Genomic DNA, 22,111 nt, shown 5'->3' on the forward strand with positions numbered 1-22,111 from the left:
TCCTGAAGTATGTCATATCTCTCTCTGTGTTTATAATCCTACAACCGTGTTACCTGCTCATAAAGAAGCTTTGTTCAGGGAATTCTCAATGGAGGAAATTAAGAAAGAGGTTTTCCAAATGGCACATAACAATTCTCCTGGCCCATATGGCTTTACTGCTGAATTTTATCAACACTTTTGGGAACTGATAAAAGATGATCTCAAACAAATGTTTGATGATTTTAATAATGGGGTTCTGGATATTAAAAGATTGAACTATGGGATTATTACCCTATTACCTAAAAGTAAAGATGTCAATCAGATTCAGAAGTATAGGCCCATTTGTTTGCTGAATGTGAGTTTCAAAATCTTTACTAAAGTTCTAATGAATAGATTGAATTTGGTGGCTGATAAAAAATAGTTTCTCCATTCCAAACTGCCTTTATTAAAGGTAGATACATTATGGAAGGGGTCTTGGTGTTGCATGAAGCCTGAAACAGTGTGCATACAAAGAAAAACATGATGATTTGCTGTTTAAGGTGGATTTAGAAAAAGCCTATGATAAAATAAAATGGCCTTTTGTATTTCAAATGCTAAAAATGAAAGGATTCCATGATAAATGGATAGACTGGGTCATGGGGAAAATTAAAGGGGGAAAGTTTGTATAAGAGTTAGTGAGAATTATGGTCTATATTTTCCTACTCGCAAAGGGATGAGACAGGGAGATTCCCTATCCCCCTTAATGTTCAATTTAGCAGTTGATGCTTTGGCTATTTTAATGGATAATGCTTCGAAAGCTGGCCCAATCAAAGGCTTGTTGTCTGAATCCTTGGAGGGTGGTGTTAATATGCTACAATATGCAGATGACACTATTTTTCTTTTGCAAGATGATTATGAAAGTGCCCACAATTTGAAATATGTATTGTGCTTGTTTGAACAAATGTACAGTTTGAAAATTAACTTTCATAAAAGTAAATTTTTTTTGCTTGGGAATGCTACTGAAAAAAGATAGGAATATTCTAGGATATTTACCTGTCCAGTGGGAGACATCCCACTGAAATATTTAGGGCTCCCTATTGAAAAAAAAGAATTAGAAATAAACATTGGAAACCCTTTGAGGAAAAAATGTTAAAGAAATGTGGGACCCGGTGAGGGAGTCCTGGATTAGGGGGTCCTCGGACAGACGGACTATGTACTTGTGCGGGACTGTTGGACTATGAAGATACAAGATTGAAGACTTTGTCCCGTGTCCGGGCGGGACTCTCCTTTGCGTGGAAGGAAAGCTTGGCAATTCGGATATGTAGATCTCCTTCTCTGTAACCGACTCTGTGTAACCCTAGCTCCCTCCGGTGTCTATATAAACCGGAGGGTTTAGTCCGTAGGACAAGAACAATCATAATCATGGGCTAGCTTCTAGGGTTTAGCCTCTACGATCTCGTGGTAGATCCACTCTTCTAATACTCATATCATCAAGATCAAACAAGCAGGAAGTAGGGTATTACCTCCATCGAGAGGGCCCGAACCTGGGTAAACATTGTGTCCCCCGCCTCCTGTTACCATTAGCCTTAGACGCACAGTTCGGGACCCCCTACCCGAGATCCGCCGATTTTGACACCGACATTGGTGCTTTCATTGAGAGTTCCACTGTGTCGTCACGGTAAGTCCTGGTGGCCCCTTCAATCATCTACAACGATGCAATCCAGGGCGAGGTTTTCCTCCCAGGACAGATCTTCGTATTCGGCGGCTTCGCACTGCGGGCCAACTCGCTTGGCCATCTGGAGCAGATCGATAGCTGCGCCCCTGGTCGTCAGGTCAGGTTTGGAAGCCTGAACTACACCGCCGACATCCGTGGAGACTTGATCTTCGGCGGATTCAAGCCCATGTCAGGTGCGCCGAACCATCACGACGAGCATGCCTTAGATATGCAATCAGACGGTGTTCGGGAAATCACACCTGCAGCTGCCCCGGCCCTTAATCTGGAGCAGATCGTGCCATCCGAGGACGGGTGGATGGACCCCGCCACGGAGGCCGCACACTTAGCGGTGATAGAGCCGAACACAGACTTCGCCTCCGATGAGGCCTATGTCATTGGACCCTCGGACTCGTCTCCGGCCATAGGCTCCGAACCGCGTGTGTCTATGCCTATAGAATCTGATTGGGCACCGATCATGGAGTTTACCTCCATGGATATCTTTCAGCACTCGCCCTTGGGCGATGTACTAAATTCATTGAAGTGTCTCTCCCTGTCAGGAGACTCTTGGCCAAACTATGTTCGACTTGAGTGGGAAGCGGACGACGAAGAAATTCGTTCCCCACCCACCACCCACTTAATAGCCACTGTCGATGACTTAACCGACATGCTTGATTTCGACTCCGAAGAAATAGACGGTATGGACGACGATGCAGGAGAAGAACAGGAACCACCACCTAAAGGGCGCTGGACAGCCACCTCATCATATGATATATACATGGTGGACACACCCAAAGAAAACAACGGCGGGGAACTGAAGGATGCAACAAAGGGTAATCCTCTTGAGAAGCAACCAAAGCGATAACGTCGGCGCCGCTCCAAATCCCGCCTCAGCAAAAATAGCGATAACGGCGCAAGAAAGAATAATACCCCGGTCGACTCCAAAGGAAACGACGACCCCATGGACCCAGCGATGGAGCAGGATGAGCCAGGGGACGACGAACATAGACTGGAGCCGCTATCCGATCACGGAGATGCCTAGGGTAAAACTCATCAACCTGTCTCCGGAGAGGAGAATAGTCCGGACGATGATGCATTCATCATCCCAAAAAAACATTTGGAACAAGAAAACCTCTGTAATAGGCTTATCGCCACCACGAGGAGCTTAAAGAAGCAGAAGCAAAGGCTTAAGGCCGCGCAGGATACACTCAACCGCAGATGGAACAAACTGCTCGACACTGACGAAAAATACGATGGCGATCGCCACACAAAGCGCTACCCAAAGCGCAAGCTTCTGCCCGAATTCGACGACGAGGCTATAGAGCCCATTCCGCCAAAAAATAATACGGTCGATCTGCCGGACCGACCACCCCGTGGCCGCGATAGGGCGGCTAATGACGCTGCACACAAGTCAGCACACGATTTACGTGAGCACCTGGACAAAAAAGCCGGTATGGTCAGGTCCATTTATGGATCTAGAAAGTGTGCTCTGGCGCAGGACCACGGCCACCAAAACAATTATACCGACCGAATACCAGCCCAGAATCAACACCGAACACTACAATTGTCGTACGCATGCCATGACACATCCAAATACAGGGGTGCCGCGCACCCCCTGTGCTTCACCGATGAGGTGTTGGATCATGAATTTCCAGAGGGATTTAAACCCGTAAACATAGAGGCATATGACAAAACTACAGACCCTGCGGTCTGGATTGAGGACTTTATCCTTCACATCCACATGGCTCGTGGAGATGATCTCCACGCCATCAAATACCTGCCCCTCAAGTTGAAAGGACCAGCTCGGCACTGGTTGAAGAGCCTCCCGGAAAACTCAATTGGAAGTTGGGAGGAACTTGAGGATGCTTTCAGGGCTAATTTTTAAGGGACCTATGTCCGACCTCCGGATGCAGACGATTTAAGTCACATAATTCAACAACCCGGAGAGTCAGCCCGTCAGCTTTGGAACCAATTTCTCACCAAGAAGAATCAAATCGTTGACTGCCCGGACGCCGAAGCCTGAGCGGCTTTCAAACACAGTGTCTAGGATGAATGGCTCACCAGATACCTCGGCCAGGAAAAACCGAGGACAATGGCAGTCCTAACAAGCCTTATGACCCGCTTTTGCGTGGGCGAGGACAGTTGGTTGGCCGGTAGCGGTACCAGCAACCCAGGCACATCCGAAGTCAGGGATGGCAACGGGAAGCCACGACGCAATAAAAACAAGCGTCGAAATAATGAAGACAACCTAGAGAACACGGCGGTAAACACCGGATTCAGGGGCTCTCGACCCGATCAACGGAAAAAGCCATTTAAAGGCGGCAGAGATGGACCGTCCAGCCTAAAAAGATCTAGACAGATTATGTCAGATCCATGGCACCCCCAAGAAACCTGCAAATCACACCAACAGAGAACGTTGGGTCTTCAAGCAGGCCGGCAAGCTACATGCCGAACACAAAGGGAGGGGGATGCCAAGTGAAGACGAGGACGAGCCTCGCCAGCCGAACACTGGGGGCAGAAAAATTTTACAGCAGAGGTCAAAACAGTGAACATGATTTATGCAACCCATATACCAAAGAGGATGTGCAAACGCGCATTCCAAAACGTATACGCTGTAGAACCAGTTGCCCCCAAAATCAACCCGTGGTCGGCCTGCCCGATCATTTTCGATCACAGGGATCATCCGACTAGTATCCGGCATGGAGGTTCGGCTGCCTTGGTGCTTGACCCAATAATTGGCGTATACCATCTCACCCGAGTCCTCATGGATGGCGGCGGTAGTCTTAATCTGATATATCAGGACACTATTCGCAAGATGGGGATAGACCCGTCAAGAATCAGCCAAAGCAACACTACCTTGAAAGGAGTAATACCAGGCGTAGAGGCCCGCTGCACGGGATCTCTAGTACTAGAGGTTGTATTCGGTTCGCCCGACAACTTCCGAAGCGAAGAACTAATCTTCGACATCGCTCCATTCCGAAGCGTCTACCATGCACTACTCGGAAGAACGGCCTTCGCTCATTTCGATGTCGTTCCGCATTACGCTTATCTTAAACTCAAGATGCCCGGTCCACATGGCGTTATCACAATTGGCGGAAATATAGAGTGTTCCTTACGTGTAGAAGAATATGTGGCGGCTCTAGCAGCCGAACACTGAACGGCTTCTCCAACCAGAATAAATGATCAATCGTCAAGACCGCGGACACGGTTAGATGAGTCCAGCGCACCACTAGTTGTAGCAGCCCAAATAAACCTGAGCTTGGGTCGATGGATATACCCCCATAGGTGGTGCTAGGGGCTGCCTGCATGTAAACAGGCCCATAGTTCGGCTTGGCCCTATTAATATAATAATAGATTACATTTTCATGGTTCATTAATAATAACCAACTTTTTGCACGAGTCTTTCACCTGGGTTTTTATTTTTTACAGATGATCATCGTGCTACACCCTTCCAGGACACGGCACAACAGAGACAAAGGCACAGACGTGCAGCCGGGCCCCGATGAAAGGTTTCTTTTTAGATTAAGACCCTGTGTAAACCTTTTTTATTGTCTCTTGTTGCTTCACACCCTCCGGGCACTTAAAACAACCGAGAGGGATATTGGCGTTATTGGCATTTTGTCATGCCAGATTAATACACGTACCTGGAAATTCAGGCCTCATTATCGAGGGCAGTACTCAGCCCAATATATGTTGTAAAGTTGAATACCTTTGGGAGTGTTCGGCGTCGCGAGTTTGGCCTTATATGCATCAGCTCCGAATCATGTCTTTGGTCAATAGTTAGGTTTGCCCGGCTCCCATGTTTTGCTACCTTACGTTCCGCTCCATCGGCTAAGGTGGCACCGGGAGAACTACTTGGATTGTGCCCTGGTTCACCTGGATGAGCACCTCAGTAGAGAAAGCCGAAAACTGACTGTCATGATAAAGCGAGAGACTGGTCAACCACTCGAGGACTCAGCGGAATCTTCACGATTCCTCCGCATTAACGAAGGACCGGTTTCCTAGTCACGTATGTACGCGCACCGTATTTGGATGAACGCGGACGTACCAGGGGCTATATAGTAGCCCCACCGTCAAACTCCTACGGTTAAGTGACAGTGTTAAAGCTATATAGTCCGATTGCCTCGTTCACCTTGCTATCACCTCCTTAATGGACCAAGACGTTGGATCAAGTGTGATTACGCACTTTACCGAATACCCCCGCATTATGTGCGTGGGGGCTGAAGCCGACGACTGCAAACTTTCAAGTTATATACAAACATACATAAACGGCCGCACAGGAGGCACCACAATACTTTACGGGCAAAAGTATAAATATAGCCTCTATTATCAAAAAGCATTGTTTTTACAATCAAGATATATGTCACTGAAACATGGTACTCTTTGAGCACTGACCTCTATTAAACGGTCACCTTCTAGGACTTCTTCAAAATAGTGCTCGGGCGAGTCATGGCCTCCCGGCGGACCCCTGGTTGCAACAGCGGTGGCCCCCATCTCCGCCCAATATGTCTTAACACGGGCAAGAGCCATCCGCACACCCTCTATGCACGCCGACCTCTTGACAACGTTGATATGCGGCACAACACGAAGAAATCGTTGCACCAAACTAAAATAACTACCCGGACTTGGTTCCTTCGGCCACAGAAGATCCACGACAGACTTCATGGCAAGCCCGGACAACCTATGGAGCTCGGCCCACTCGGCCATTTGCACATTCAACAGCAGCGGACACCTTGGATTACTGAACTGCAACCAGAACATTCTTTCCACCTCATGATCTTTCTGATCTTTGAAATACTCCGTCGCATCAGTAGCACTCTTTGCTAAATCCAAGTACGCGTCTGCCGAACTCCACAATTGATCAAGAGGGGCATACTTCGGATCGCCGAACTTCGTCCGCAATAAGAAGGGCTTCCCAGCCACGATATCTCCGGCTTGGTGAAGCTCCTCCCGCGCCGCTGTGATTTCAGAGCGCGTTTCCTTGGCTGCTTCCAAGGCCTTCTTCAGGTCAGCCGTTTTCACTTGGTTTTCCCTTTCGAGGAGCTCATATCGGCCGGTGGCATTTTGTAGCTCAAGAGCCATGTTGGCTATTTTATCTTCGCTCTGGTGATGAGCAGCCTGTTCGGCTTTTAACTCCCCGGCTGCCTTCAGGGTGGCCACATCGCTTCTCCTGGCTTGTTCCTTGGCTCGGGCAAGTTCTGCCCGAAGGATCTCCACAGCGGCAGCTCCATCTGTAGTCAAAGCATATTATAGATACTAGCATCATGCTCCTCTTAATATTTGCCGACTACCCAAATATACATACCCTGTGCCTCGTCAAGCCGCTTGTTCACAAGCGTGATGTCCGCATCCGCCACGTCAAGCTGCCGCCTTAATTCGGCAAAATCAACAGTCCGGTTAGTCGCCGGACTCTCAGCAGCCTGCGCATGAAAGAAGTGCTATCATTACCTGAGACTATGATCCTCCGTTTGCCGCCTTCGAGCAGCAACCAGTGTCTCAGGGGCTACTATCTATACAGAGCACACCTAGTGTGTGCGGTACAGTAAAAAATACATATATTACTTTGCGTACCTCAAAGCCACTTAGTAGGCTCGTAAAAGCTTCATTCAACCCGCTTTTCACGGATGAGATCCTCTCAACCACCGTACCCATTAAGGTATGATGTGCCTCTGAGATAGCCGCTTGCTCCAGAAGATCCATCAATGTGTTCGGTTGTACACCAGACAGTCCCGGGCTTCTTCTCCGGTCTCCTTAGGAGCCGAGAACTCCGAACTTTGGGCGGCCGAAGAGTTACCCTCTGGCCTTTGTGGATCAGGAGAAATCCTCCACGACGACACCTCAGAGTCGTCCGTCTCACGAGATGGGGAAGCAGGAGGAGGCGTTTCGCTCTCCATCATCTCCGGAAGAAGATCCCCGGAAGATGAACTTTGTGGAGAAGGGCTATGAGCCGGACTGCAAAACATGTGTCTCGGTTGTTAGTCTCAGAGAAAGAGTAGGATATATTTACCAAAGTGCCTTTGTTCACTTACGGCTCGGATGATGGCTGGCCCCCTTGTGGGCGTTGTGCGGTAAGGACGCCCTCCGGGGCAGGGCCCCCTGGCGAAGGTTTCTTCCCTCGTTTAGAAACCTCCGTTTCAAAGTCTTCAGAGGCGGTCCTTTTCTTCCCGTGGGGAGAGGGGATTCTAGATTCATCTCCCCGATCATCCTCCGTCACGGAGGCACTAATTCCCCCGGTTTGGATGTGCAATGTATGAAGGCCGCCTACTGCTTCTCTATTCCTCCCCTCACCTTCTCCCGATGGCACTTTATAGGGTGTGCGAGCCAACATCCTGGTCAGTACAGGATCTGGCGAGCCTTCGGGAAGAGGGGCCGAACACTTGATCCTCTCCGCCTTTCTTATCCAGTCCTGGCCGAGGGAAGTTTTTCAGAATGATGTTGTGACAGATATAAAGAAAGCATGTTCGGTCGTGGAATTACTTATTTGGGTATCTGGACGGTTGTAGTTGAGACCCGCATACTCGGTGGTATCCGGACACTTTGTTCGTGATCCGAAGAATAATCCGTACATCCCTTCAAGCGTCACGCCGATGAAGTGTTGAATAGTTCGCGGTCCTTCCGGGTTGAACTCCCACATACAGAGAGATCGACGTTGGCATGGTAGGACCCAACGAACTAGCATTACTTGTATTACTTTGACGAGACTGACATCCCTCTTGAGGAGATCTCGGATGCGGCTTTGCAATGTCAGCACGTCATTAACTGCCCCCCAGTCTAGCCCTTTGTTGACCCATGACGCCAGTTAGGGTGGAGGGCCTGGGCGAAAGGCTGGGGGGCGCCCGCTTTGTACCTCGGGGTGATGTGATGTAAAACCACTCTCGTTGCCATAAGTCGGACACCTCCGGGAAGGAACCCTTTGGCCATAGGGCATCGGCACCTTTGCTTATTATAGAGCCTCCGCACTCCGCATATCGCCCGTTGATCATCTTCGGCTTCACATTGAAGGTCTTGAGCCATAAGCTGAAGTGTGGGGTAATGCGGAGGAAGGCCTCACACACGACGATAACCGATGAGATGTGAAGGATGGAATCTGGAGCTAGATCGTGGAAATCTAGCCCGTAATAGAACATGAGCCCTCTTACGAAGGGATCAAGACTAAAGCCTAGCCCTCGGAGGAAGTGGGAAACAAATACAACACTCTCGTTGGGTTTGGGAGTGGGGATAACCTGCCCTTGAGCAGGTAGCCTGTGGGGGATTTCGGCGGTCAGATACCTAGCCTCCCTTAGCTTTTTGATGTCCTCCTCTGTGACAGAAGAGGCCATCCACCGGCCTTGAAGGTTGGATCCAGACATGGTTGAAGGTCCGAAGCGCATAGACTGAACCTTGGGTGTTGGAACTCGAGGTAAGGGAAGGGAAGGATCGAGCGTGGAAAGAAAAGGACAGGTCTTGGCCCCTTTGTAAAGAGGGTGAATATCAAGCGTCCTCCGCGTGGCCGTTTGGAACTTGCCTAAAATCAAGGAGTCATACTAACGAGCACGGTTGGGTTACCCACGCCCGTATTGATGAGAATCCCATGATAAGGGGAACACAATCTCTGCTTCGACAAGACGTGCCAATAAAACTGCCTCGCAATACGTGCGATAGCAGGCTGGGAAAATGGTTCGTGTAATGACCGGGCCCTAGTATGATGTCACGCTATGAAAAGTTGTCAGCAGATTAGATTTGTGGAATATTGTACTCTCTACGGTGGTACATGGAATTTGTTTTTGTAGAGCCGAACACGATTCATGTGTTCAAAATCTACCTTGGAGTATTCGGAGAAGGAACCCGCCTTGCAATGCCGAAGACAATCTGCGCGCCGGACTCATCGTCATTGAAGCCTGGTTCAGGGGCTACTGAGGGAGTCCTGGATTAGAGGGTCCTTGGACAACCGGACTATGTACTTGTGTCGGATTGTTGGACTATGAAGATACAAGATTGAAGACTTCGTCCCGTGTCCGGGTGGGACTCTCCTTAATTTGCGTGGAAGGCAAGCTTGGCAATTCGGATATGTAGATTTCCTTCTTTGTAACCAACTCTGTGTAACCCTAGCCCCCTCCATGTCTATATAAACCGGAGGGTTTAGTCCGTAGGACAAGAACAATCATAATCATAGGCTAGCTTCTAGGGTTTAGCCTCTACGATCTCGTGGTAGATCCACTCTTGTAATACTCATATCATCAAGATCAATCAAGCAGGAAGTAGGGTATTACCTCCATCGAGAGGGTCCGAATCTAGGTAAACATTGTGTCCCTCGCCTCCTGTTACCATTAGCCTTAGACGCACAGTACGGGACCCCCTACCCGAGATCCGCCGGTTTTGACACCGACACCCGGCAGGGCAGGTTGCTGGCCAGTGCTGGGAGACTGACATTGTACAATCTTCCCTGACAGCAATACTTCATGATGTCCTTTTATGGGTTGCCAGTTGGAGTGAATAAAAGAATGGACTTCTTTAGGGCTAGATTGTTGTGGCAGGATAATATTGATAAGAAAGAATGCCACTTAGTAAATGATCAGAGGTCTGTAAACCTAAGGATATGGGTGGTCTGGGTGTTCAAAATCTAGCTCTTATGAACAAAGCTTTGCTATGTAAATGGTGGTGGAAGATATAAAATACAGAAGGGATGTGGCAAAGTGTGCTAAAACACAAGTACATTAAGAAAACGTCTCACCAGTGTTAAAAGTAGAGGGGGGATTCGTGATTTTGGGGGGAATTGTTAAAACATAAAGAGTTCTTTTTCTCTTTGTGTAAATTCAATGTGGGAATGGTGAGAACACCGGATTATGGGAAGACTGGTGGATTGACCCAAAAATATTAGAAGACAGCTACCCCCATTTATATGACATATGCTTTGACAAGAATAAGTCAACGGCAATAATTTAGGGAAATGGGCGTAATAATGTGAGATTTAGAAGAACTTTATTGGGGAAATCATTCGAACAATGGGGGCACATCAAAGAGTCTTGTGATAGTATAGCTTTAGATGAACAAAATGATAAAATAAGATGGACTTTGGTGGATAATGGCAACTGTACGGTCAAGTCTTGTTATAGACACTTAGTCTAGACTGGACTCAAATATCCTTATAAATTCTTATGGAAAATGAAAATGCCACCTAGGGTCAAAGTTTTCTTATGGCTAATGCTGAGAGATAGCATTGTCACTAAAAACAATCTGAAGAAAAGGGGGTGGCAGGGTGATAGTAAATGTTCTTTTTGTGGTCGGGAAGAAGACATAGATCATCTCTTCATACATTGCTTTGTTGAAAAAATGTTATGGATGGTTATGAAATGCTCTTTTGGAATGCATGATATTCCCGATAGTGTCAATGATATTTTTGGTGTGTGGGTTGGCAAATTTGATAAAAATGACAAAAGTCTTCTGATAGTAGGCATTTCTGCAATGTTGTGGACTATGTGGAAGCTTAGAAACATATTGGTTTTTGATAATACCAGGGTAACTGGCCCTGTGTGCCTATGAATCTGATCATTAAGAACTTACATGATTGGTGTATGTTGCAGAAAAACCAAGAAAAATAAAGCGCATGACGGAGGGCGTAAGGCAAGTCGAGCGGGTGGCTCGGGAGATCTTCAAAGCTGCACATGGATGGAAGACGGTAGTGTCAAGACTGACTCCTCCTGCAAACCGAACATGATGAAGATCCTCCCCCCTGGAGTCATTAGTTGTTTCTCCTCTCCTTATGCTCTTCTTGTTGTTTGTCTTCTTGGACATGTAATGAAGTATGTTCCCAAAGATTGAGAGTCATGTTGGTTCCGCCCTGGTGCATATGCCGGGGGGTTAGCTTATTTTGATATGAGCTGTTGGGAGGCAGGGAGGGATCTCTCCTTTTCCATGTAACAGCGTTGTCAAATTGAGTGAGGCGTTTTGGCTCCCAGGAGCATCTGCACTTGTGATGAATAAAAAAATCAAAACAAATACTAGAAAAATTCAAGAAATTACATTTTTTTTGGCATGGTAGATAATTTGGTGCGTGATGTCCGATTCAAATTTCAAATCATTTGGACATCTGAGTAGCTCTCGGCAAAAAAGACAAATTTGAGGTATGTTAAATAGTGTACTGTTCACATGCTGTTCTGACCCAATTTGTCTTTTTTGCTGAGCGCTAACCAAACGCCCAAATGCTCTGAAATTTGAAGTGCACCTCGCGCACCAAATTATCTACCACGCACAAAGTTTTTGGATTTTTTTTAATTTTTTTATGAATTATCTATTGACTGGTGCAGATGAGCCCACGCTCAGAATTGGATATTCGTGTCAAATTACCCTATGCTTTCGAGTAGTTGGTAGGGTCTTGTAGTTCTGAAGACAATACGGTTTCTATTATATGAAATCGAAGAGGTAGCTCTCTTTATAAAAAAGAAGCGATGATGTAGTGCGATCTATGGTGATATCCGTGCTTTGTGCCACTACGTGTGGTACTAATCAGGGTCAAAAGAAAAAGACTCAGACAGGTTTCTTAGGAAACGAACCAAGCTGCCTCCATGTTCGCTGGGGTTTACTCTGATCGAACGTTCTGGGGGTATCCAGGTCCTAATTCAAACTTCAACATGGTGCTCATTTGAGAAAGAGTCTAATTCTGCTAAACTTTGCAGAATAAATTATTTTGTGCTAAAGTTTGATTCCAGGGCCAAATGTGTAATTTCGCCTCCGCCACTGATATCTGTGAAGTACTGAAGTCCAATCACGGGTGCGTTTGGTTGCAAGGGCGGTCATGAATGGGTTGGGATCGTTCAGAAAATAGACATGTTTGGTTATAAAGCACATGAATGGTTCGAGCCAAAAAAGAGAATATGCCATGAAGATGCTGAACCGTTCCACCCAACCAAATCGGTCGAATCAAATGGCCACCCTTTGCATGCATGACTATGTGAGCATGACTGGTGGTCCCGTCCTAAATAATTAGCTCACCACTTATATTCAGCCAAACACATGAATTGAATGGTTCAATTCCAAAAAAATTAAACGGTCCCAACCCATTCATACGACACCTTCAACCAAACGCATCCTAACTGCGCGAACTGAAAAAAGAATCATGCAGCGGTAGCAGACTGTGGTGTCGAGTCCAATCACACGACAAAAGATTTCTCCTCGACGCCTCGGGAACCCGGCCACCATTACTTGACTCTACCTCTCCAAACCGGCTCCCAATCCTGTGTTCTTTCCCATTCTCCTACCTCTGCCCGGTTCAGCGAGGCAACGAGCACGAGCGAATAGCGCAACAGGCGCCGACGCGATGCCTTCCACCAATCCCTCCTCCTCCTCATCCGCCGGCGACATCAGCGACGCCGCCGCCGCCGCCGCCCTCTCGAGGCCCGCCGCATATCGGGTCACCTCGTCCCTCCTTACCCAGGACGCGGTCGATGCCCTGTGCAGGAAGCACGGCGTGCCGACCGCCTACACCGCGCGCCCCGCTGGCGACCGGCGCGCCTTCACTCCGCCTCCAGAGCGGGCCGTGTGCCTGTACGCGCACGCTCTCGAGGCCGGGGTGCGCCTCCCGCTGCACAGCTTCTTCTCCAAGGTGCTCACCCACTTCAACCTCGCGCCAGGCCAGCTCGTGCATAGCGGGTGGCGCGTCCTTGTGGGGTTCGTGGTGTTCTGCCGCGATGCCGGCGTGAAGCCATCGACGACCGTATTCCGCTACTTTTTCTCGCTGGTCACATACAAGTCCGGGTGCTGGTACGGCTTCCGAGCTGACCACGACGACCGCAAGCTCTTCACTGGGTATTGTCTGGAATCCGAGGAGACGTGGAAGGGCAGGTTCTTCTTCCTGACATCGCCGGAGCCATGGCCCTGCCCCGTGCTTTGGGCCGAGCGGCCGTCGAAGTACAAGTACTCCAGCAGCGTCCCTGAGCGAGTGCTCACAAGCCGGCAAAAGAGAATGGCGGCAAAGCTACTGGGCGCACGCAGCACCGCGGTTGATCTCCGGACTTACCTCTCTGATACCAAACTTGCAGAGGTTTTCTCTTCCAGCATCGCCTCACCACCGCCCGGACCTGCCCTTCATTCCACTGGCGGCAAAGGTAAACTCGCTTCTGAAGCTCCCGATAACTGGTTTCTGTATCGACTATCGAGTGACCACATAATTTACCGACGTGTTTTGAGCTAGGCACGGATTCGTCCGCGGCGACTGTGAAACCTGAGCCGGACGGCGACGCGCCGACGGTGTCCCTGAAAAAGAGGAAACACGAGGAGGCAGCTATGGCAAAAGACGACCTTTGCCGTTCTGAGCAGAGCACGCCGCATGCTGCCCATGGCTGCTCGGCCTCCGCATCCGGCTTGGGTGCCCCGCCAGGTTTCGACCCGAAGGCACGGCACCTGCCCGTGCCCGACACACACGACGGCGACAGCGCCGACTGGGAGGCCGCGAAGAAGGTGCTAGAGTGCATCACCACGCCGTCGCGGGAGCGTGGGTTCGCCGCTGCAACGCCCTCCGACGTCGTCGCGTCGAGCTACTCCGCAATGCTCCAGGTATGCTGCGACCAAATCGTCCATCGGTAGATGCATGTGATTTATCCGGTGACATTGTGTTTTACATGTACCTCGTGCACGTGCAGGCCGCGAACTACGCGTCATTCTCCTTCGGCTATGCACTGGAGCTGGAGAAGAAGCTGGCTGCGCGGGACAAAGAGAATGCCGCTCTACGATTGCAGCTGGAGAGCGCCAAGGCCGAGTTGACCGCGGCGAAGCGCGCAGCGGAGGGGAGATGAAGGCCAAGACGACGGGGATGTAGAAGTGCGCCGCTCTCAGGATATGGCCGCGCCTCGACGCCGCCCGGCTCGTCGTCCACCTTGTTGATTTAGTTGTTCTTTTGTGCGTGCATGTCCTTAGAAGTACGACTCTCTCAACAAGTACTGCGCTATTTTGGTTATGTAATGGGAAGGACAAGGTAACCCAAGTTAAATTCACCGAAGAATTTGCAGCCATTATAGGCACCTCCAATGTCGGCTCGTAGAACAAACATTGGTGATGAATTGTTAGAAACAGGGCTGAGCTAGGACTTCCTATACAATGGAGCTTGATCGGTAGCTTTGGCCTCCCTGATCCAAATTAAGTTACCAAGATTAAATGACATTTTTAAACCCAAATTAAATTACCAACACGAAATGACATTTGAAACCTAACTTATGTTACCAACATGAAATGACATTTTAAGCCTCACTTCCTAAAATAAAAACGAAGAACACTCGTCGATATGAAGCTGGTCCATTTTACAAGTGATCCCCTACTTTGCATCTTGAAGATTACAAGGTCCAGAGCCAGAGCGGTCATTTCAGATATATAATCTCTGCCTGCAATACAAACAAAAGTTAAACTAGACGGACAAGTATCATGCAAACACCACGAAATCCATGCTAATGGACATAAATTCAATATAAGTTACATAAACCGAACGATATCCCGTCCACCGTGGGCCTCCACAAGCACCCGGGCTAGCGTGACGTCAGACTTTGCAAACTCCGACCGGCCGTGTTGCGTAGCTCCTTCCGTGCGGCCCTCCTAGCCGCACTCTCCTTCGCCGTCATAGTGCTCGGCGATAATGAGTCGCCACCGCTGTGACCAAGGTAATAGAGGAGGCGCACGGCGCGCCGAGTTACCTAATGCCTTCCACGCGGCCTTCTCACCAGAGGAGAGGATGATCTCCTTCCTCGAGGAGCCGACCGTTATGGAGGACGATATCTCTCGAGAGCGACGGCGGTGCCACAACGATCTGGATTCAGAAGGAGATCCAGAGCCACCCACCGACACGGAGAACCAGGATAGGAGATGTGACGTGGACGGAGCCGGAGCCGTGCTTAGGCTGGTTATAGTGGGGAGTAACTTAGACTAGTAACATGCATATGTTACTACTACCTCTATATAGTGCATAGTATCATAGATTAGTATCATAGATGGTCTCATTTATTGACATGCATGACATATAGTAGTATCATATTTATTATGTTAAGAAGAGAGAGAGGGTCACATCACTCTGACCGACATCAGTGCCGCCGAGTCATGTCCGCTCTGGAGCGGCTTCACCGGCATGAATGTGCGTCAATTGTTTCGCGCAAAAAGTGTTTTGGGTTGGACCGACCAACCAGTGTCTGGACTCCCGCAATCCCCTCCCTTGGTTTGCATCCAGTTTATGGGAATTCGGGCACCTGGGCGCGCCTGTCGACTCATGTGCACTGTGTTCGATGACATACATCGTCCAGACACCTCGGACCAAACATTTGCGTACTTCTCAGGGTCCATATTGTAGATGCCCTGACCTCATTTTATTTCCTCAAATTTTGGATTTGTTTGGCTCTGAATTCTTGGAACAATGAAATGAAAAAAAACAAGATCAATTGGATGTTTTATGGCATAGTGTTTCCTCGGAAAGTGCAATTCATCTGTACGAGGTCTTGCATCTATGGTTTTAGAAGAAATGGAAATTTTATCCCGGTGCATCTTTTTTGGGGAATAAGGAAGTTTTATTTCACAGTTGTAGGCGTACAATCTGGTCGTACAAGGTGATGAATGAAGCTGAGTTCCCCCGAAAGTGCTTTTGTGATCTCAAGCAGACATGCACCTCCATAGACGGTAAAAACTTAAAAAAAAACGAATCTTTTTTACAGCAAAAATTGTTGAATGTTCTGCATGCGTACACTTTTTCATGAATAAAAAAATTCCTACTTCTTTGGACCAAAAAATTCAGTGTTTCAAAATTCTTTTAACAAGTATTTTCGGAGCATTGATTTCTTTTAGATTATTTTTTATGCACAAAAATGTACATTGTACGTAGAACATTCAACAATATTTGTTTACAAAACAAACAGATAAATTTTCATTTTTTACCTTTTCTAAATTTTATTGTTCACAAGGGTGCCTGTGAGTTTGAGATTACAGACACCATGTTCAAGTTTTCTTTAGTGTGATGATGAGAATGGATAGCAGAAACACAAGTGGCTCTTTGTAGTACGAGATCATGCTTACATATCAGTCACATTAAGACCCTCTTTGATTTGCAGGATTTTCAAAACGGAGGAATAGGGAAAAAATAGAGGATTTGAGTTGCATGTCCACTTGAATATTCCCATAGAGTGTTTGGGGCCAGAAGAAATTTAAGGATTCGTAAAAATATGTTGAAGTGGATGTTAGATTTTCAATGAAATGTAAAACACTTCATTTCATAGAGAAAATTCCTATAGAATTTAATCTTGTGAATCAAATGACCAACGTAGAAAAAAATACTAAGGATTCTACGCGTCCAAAAATCCTATGAAATCCCTTTGAATCAAAGGAGCCCTAAGCATGTAAACTTCTCCTTCAAAGTGAAATGTCTAAATGCTCTCCTTTTTAGAGCATCTACAGTCGGGCATCTTAAACCCGCCTCATACGCCCGAGCGGGCCACCCGGTCACTGTCCAGTCACGATTTTTTGACCCGGACGAACCCCTCACATGGCCGGGCTAACCGACACCCCCATATCCAGCCCAAATATGGGGCGGATATGGGCCCCCACGTCGAACTCGGCCCACGCTAGCCCACCCGACTACACATAAATTTCTCCTCATCCGCTCGCCGGACCAAACCCTAGCATGGCCCAATCCCCTCCGCCACACAAGCTCATCTCTGGCTCCTTCCGACCGTCTCCGGCATGGCGGCCAATGGATCCGAGTCCTTCAGCTCCAGATCTGTCGACCCCGAGCTTATCCCACGCGGCCCTGAGGAGGAGGTGGGCGTCCGGCGTGCGCTCCGCCGCGCCCGGGAGGAGCCCTTTGCACGACTGTTCTCGGACTCCATCCATCGGGAATCCATTGTGTCCGCCCAAATGGCGCATGGATCCGGCACTAGGCCAACCGTCGCTGCCTCGCCGGAGGCCATACGGTCCGTCTAACGTCCGAACACGCTGGCCGACGTGCAACCCCTCCATTGGCGCCCCGATATTCGCAACGCACCATCATCCCACAAGGACATGGCACGGCATGCCCGTCGTGCAAGGCACCGGGCGCAGGAGGCGGCGGCAGCCCTCGCGGCGGCGGACGTCGGCGAGGCGGAGTCGCATTCTTCGGCACCCCATATGAGGCATCAGTCCGGGCGACGCAAACGCATCGTGGTGGACGTCGGCGGCTTGTCCCCGGACGGATCCGTCATAGATTTGACGTCTACAGGCACCGCTCGGGTTCCGGACTCCGACGAGGAAGAGTAGGGCATGGGAGATGGCGGCGCCTCGAGTCCCGTGAGCCGGCTCATGTCCCATGCCCTCCTCTACCTTGCCGGCGACCGGACCAACACTCTGAGGAGCGCAGCCGGCTGCCGGACATGGCCAGAGCGGAGCCGGGCGAGCGGGGAGCGTAGCCGGACGAGCTCCGCTTAGAGTAGGTTTCACGTTGCATGAAATAATATGGATTTGAGGTTTCTAATTTGAGATATCCAGATGTGGAATGGATTTTTTAAGGCGTGATCGGTTATTGCCCGCAGACGCGAGGGATCAGATTTGTCAACTCCGACTGTAGATGCTTGGCTTTGTCCCGTTATATCTCTTGTCATCACCCGATGAAACCAGTACTCTAACAAAAGTTTCTCGTGCTACTCCTTATCTTACTCACTTGAAGTTTTGTTGCACATTAATCTTATAAATCCGTGTTGTAACCAATAAGCCGTGCTATGCGTTGTATGTGCTTAATTTAAAAACGAGCTCCCTTAATCAGAACAAACTCCATAGTTTCCATGAGGGTCTTGATTTTCTGATGGGTATGGCCGTATGGGGATGACTAGTCCTCGCCATGGGCAGCCCGGCCCGAACGGCCTGGCCCGACCCAAACGGCCCGGGTCAAAAAGGCCCGACCCGGCCCGAAAAAGCATGACCCGGCTCGGCCCTACGCTGCTCCTGGGCCGGGGCCGGGCCCATCGTTTTCGCGTTTCCCTAAAGGGGCCCGGCCCGTGGCCCGAGGCCCGACGAGCTTTTAGGCGTGCGGGCTGGGCTTGGGCCCAAAAAATAGGCCTGATGGCCGGGCCGGACCTGGGCCTGGGTTTTTTGCGTCGGGCTTGGCTAGGACCGGCCCAAAGCCCGGCCCGGCCCGATATATGGCCAGGTATAGGGATGACAAAGAAGCATCAGACCAGAAGGGTACACCCTTTAACCTTTTCCAAGCTTTCCAAATAAAACATGCGTTTATTCATCTTCGCATGTAACAATTATGGAGGTGTTTGTTTCGGCGATATTTGCCCGTCACCTGTTTACACCGTAAAGGAAAAACGTTACTCCTGTTTGTTTAGTCCAGTACGTAAACGAATCCCTCTGTAAACAGGTCCGGCCCAATTATGGATCGATACCGCCCACCCCACACCGGTAAGGTTGCGGTATCCTGCCCCACGAGCCCCCTCCCCCCGCACGACCCCTTCCTCCTCTTCCGCCGCCTCCCCAATCTCCTTCGAGTTCGGCGCCGGCGCCTCCCCGATCCCCTTCGAGCCCCCCTTTGCCTCCCTCGCAGCAACTGACTTGCCCTACGTGACAGGTGAAACCGGCCATAGTCAACTCCTTCGCCATCAGCCATGGTTTCCTGACGAACAGGAAGAGTTCCAGATCGGAGCAGCCGGCGGTGCTTGAGATCAGATGCGGCCGGCGAGCGCTTGAAATCGGATGCGTACGGCATCGCATATGCTCGGGGACGGCCGGTGGCGCGACACACAAGATCCGAGCGGCTTGCAGGCTTGATTTTAGAGACGGTCGACGGCGTTTGAGATCTTGGAGGCTGGGGCCGAGCAAGGGCAGGCCATCTACGGGGACGATGGTGGCCCGCGGCGTTTGAGATCTTGGGCGGCTGGGGCCGAGCAAGAGCAGGCCATCCACAGGGACGATGGTGGCCGGCGAGGTTCCGCCGGCGAGCAGCAGGGCCGAGCAAGAACAGAGCGATGGTAAGCAATACCTTTACGCCAACGTGAACCAAACAAACTTCGAAAAATCTCATTACACCTATGTAAACAGTGTGATCTGATTATGTTAACGTTGCCGTTAACGTTTCTGTTGCCAAACACCTCCTATGTTCATTGTTGCTATCCGTGCGTCATGCGGAGGAACAACATGAGAAAAAAAGTAGTAATTCCAAAAAAGGTTAATTTTCACATGATCCCTCTCATTTTCTTTCTTTATATGAGATAAGAAGATAAAAATTACTCAGACCTACTTTTTTTTAAAAAAATCGATGCCTTAGATCTATTACATAGTCTTACCAATCATGTGAAAACAGAAAATGAGACGAACCATGTTAAAATTTGCTCTCAAAAAAATAGAAAGAGAGGAAGGAGTAGTAGAGGAGTAGCTTGCGCCGTGCTCTGTTGAGAGTCTTGCCATGTCGCTCGTAGACTTTGACACTCCAGTCAAAGAGAACTACATGATCGGGTCTCCACTCTCCAGTAATGTCGGGGGAAAGGAAAATCTCGTATCGTTTGACTACTGTGCTCAACTGGTCTTCCGTTTTTTTTTCCTCACATGACCCGCCACTAGATCAGCAGCAAATCTTTTGCTTATAGCTTATTCTCGCTCGTCCCTAGCGCGGCAGTATCGCCTCGGATGCGGGCATGCGGCCTTGCAAACACATGACTCATGAGTCATGACACAGACGGACAGAGATCCAGTGCCTTGCCCACAGCAAGGCACGATGGCGGGCGGGCAGCCGTTGGATGCGGGGCGGCTCAGATTGAGTGATGTAGTGCGAAATACTGTAGCTGACACTATAGAGGTTTGCAGCAAATCCTTTTGCTTCTATAGCTTGTTCTCCCTAGACGGCTAGACCCTAGTCCCGAGCTGGTCTGCACGAATCTTACGTGCATACATACACACATCACATCGGCACAGCCGGGCTACGGGTCTCGACCAGTCACCGGTTTACCACGATAATTTACTTACGGTTGCTCTGTACTACTGTATCTAGTAACGCGCCAACGCCTCCGCATGCCGCTGCAGCGTGGCTTGACAGACGTGACAAGACAGAGGTGCCTTCGAGACGAAGCTGGCTAGCATAGCATTGCCGTCGTCTAGCCCGCCACTTGCAACGCTGCCAGAGGATCATGTGCCGTGGCCAGTCTTTCGGCCACAGCTCTGTCCCACGAACTACTCCAGCATAGTCAAACCGGCAAACATGCACGAGCGAGAGTGGACTTTTGGAGTAGGGATGCATTGGAAGACCTCATTTTAAATTCGAAAACATGGATGCATGTTTTTAACCGGCAAAATCACATTTAACATTAAAAAAATCAAAAAGAATTCTTCATGATCATATGGATGTATGTTTTGTTTGCGGGCTAGTATGGGAGTAAGGCCAACTCCAACGTATGACCCTTAATGGTCCGTCCGTGTCCGTTTTGGAGGTAAATATACACAAAACACGGCACAACGCGTGCGAGCAAACCGACAAATGTTCGTTTCCTATCTGCTTTTGACTCATTCTCAACCCAAATTTGGGTCGTGTTTGTGTTGAAATGGGCAGCAAGCGGATAGGCAGGTAGCGGGACCTTGTCCTTCCCTGGCCTGCCCGTCACAACAACGCCTAGTTTCCCTCCATTCCAAAAAAACCCTTGTGTGCTCCCCTTTTCCTCCCTCCGCCATGGCCGGCGACCTGGCCGCCACCTCGCGCCCCACGGTGAAGAAGAAGGGCCCGAAGAAGACCGGTGGCAGCTCAGGCCGGCGGAGCTCGCGTGGCTCGACGTGGAATCGGCAAAGAGAAGAGACCGCCGGACAAGGGAGGCGGAGAAGAAAACCGCGGCCAAATACGTTGTCGAGACTGCGGCCTTGCAGCAGGCCACACCGCACAAGGCCATCCTCAACTTGGGAGCTAGACCATTTTGTTGACCGACATATGTTTGCCGGCCGTTGTCTTTTGTTGCCGGCATGAGCTATGTCTTTGTTGCTTTGTTTATGTGCAAAAGTTTGCATGCAGCAGGACAAGATGCGCACGCATGTTAAGAGCACGGCCGCCCCAACCAGAAAAATGGCCAGATGCCGTCCCATTGCCCTACTCAAACGGACAAAATCCGAATAAACGTCTATTTGGGGTTGTGCGTTGGAGTTGGTCTAAGTTACACATGGGCATTGTTTGGTTGTGAAATAAGTACACACATGAACTATATAAAGATGCAAAATGATGATTTTCAAAATGATGAATAATATGTGCACTGTTTATTTTTCAAAATCATGAATGTTCTTTTTCATTTCTGTGTAACTCAGATGGTTATTTATTTCAGCATCAAAATTTACACATGTGTAATATACATCCATATAACATTTTGCAACTATTTAAAAGCTCGTCCTTTAAAATGACCTTTTGCGCACGAACTAGCTATCAGACTGCCACAATGCATAGTAACATAGATTAGTAACATGCCTATGTTACTAGTCTATGTTACTACCTCTATAGTG

General features: G+C 49.1%; 1 protein-coding gene across 1 annotated transcript; it reads left to right on the forward strand.

Moving 5' to 3' along the window:
• Positions 1-12,818: 12,818 nt before the first annotated feature.
• Positions 12,819-14,634, forward strand: LOC123158124 (uncharacterized). The gene is made up of 3 exons (XM_044576238.1): positions 12,819-13,749; positions 13,836-14,197; positions 14,284-14,634. The coding sequence occupies exons 1-3, from the start codon at positions 12,963-12,965 to the stop codon at positions 14,434-14,436; spliced, it is 1,302 nt and encodes a 433-aa protein (XP_044432173.1). The 5' UTR covers positions 12,819-12,962; the 3' UTR covers positions 14,437-14,634.
• The last annotated feature ends 7,477 nt before the right edge of the window (positions 14,635-22,111 follow it).

Source organism: Triticum aestivum, chromosome 7B (assembly GCF_018294505.1).
Source record: "Triticum aestivum cultivar Chinese Spring chromosome 7B, IWGSC CS RefSeq v2.1, whole genome shotgun sequence".
In the NCBI taxonomy this organism is placed as follows: Eukaryota; Viridiplantae; Streptophyta; class Magnoliopsida; order Poales; family Poaceae; genus Triticum; species Triticum aestivum.

Bases quoted from the DNA above. Each gene is read 5' to 3' on its own strand.
- LOC123158124 (XM_044576238.1), top strand. From the start codon at position 12,963: ATGCCTTCCACCAATCCCTCCTCCTCCTCATCCGCCGGCGACATCAGC. The intron at 13,750-13,835 runs GTAAACTCGCTT...GTTTTGAGCTAG, and splicing joins TCATTCCACTGGCGGCAAAG to GCACGGATTCGTCCGCGGCG. The intron at 14,198-14,283 runs GTATGCTGCGAC...GTGCACGTGCAG, and splicing joins GCTACTCCGCAATGCTCCAG to GCCGCGAACTACGCGTCATT.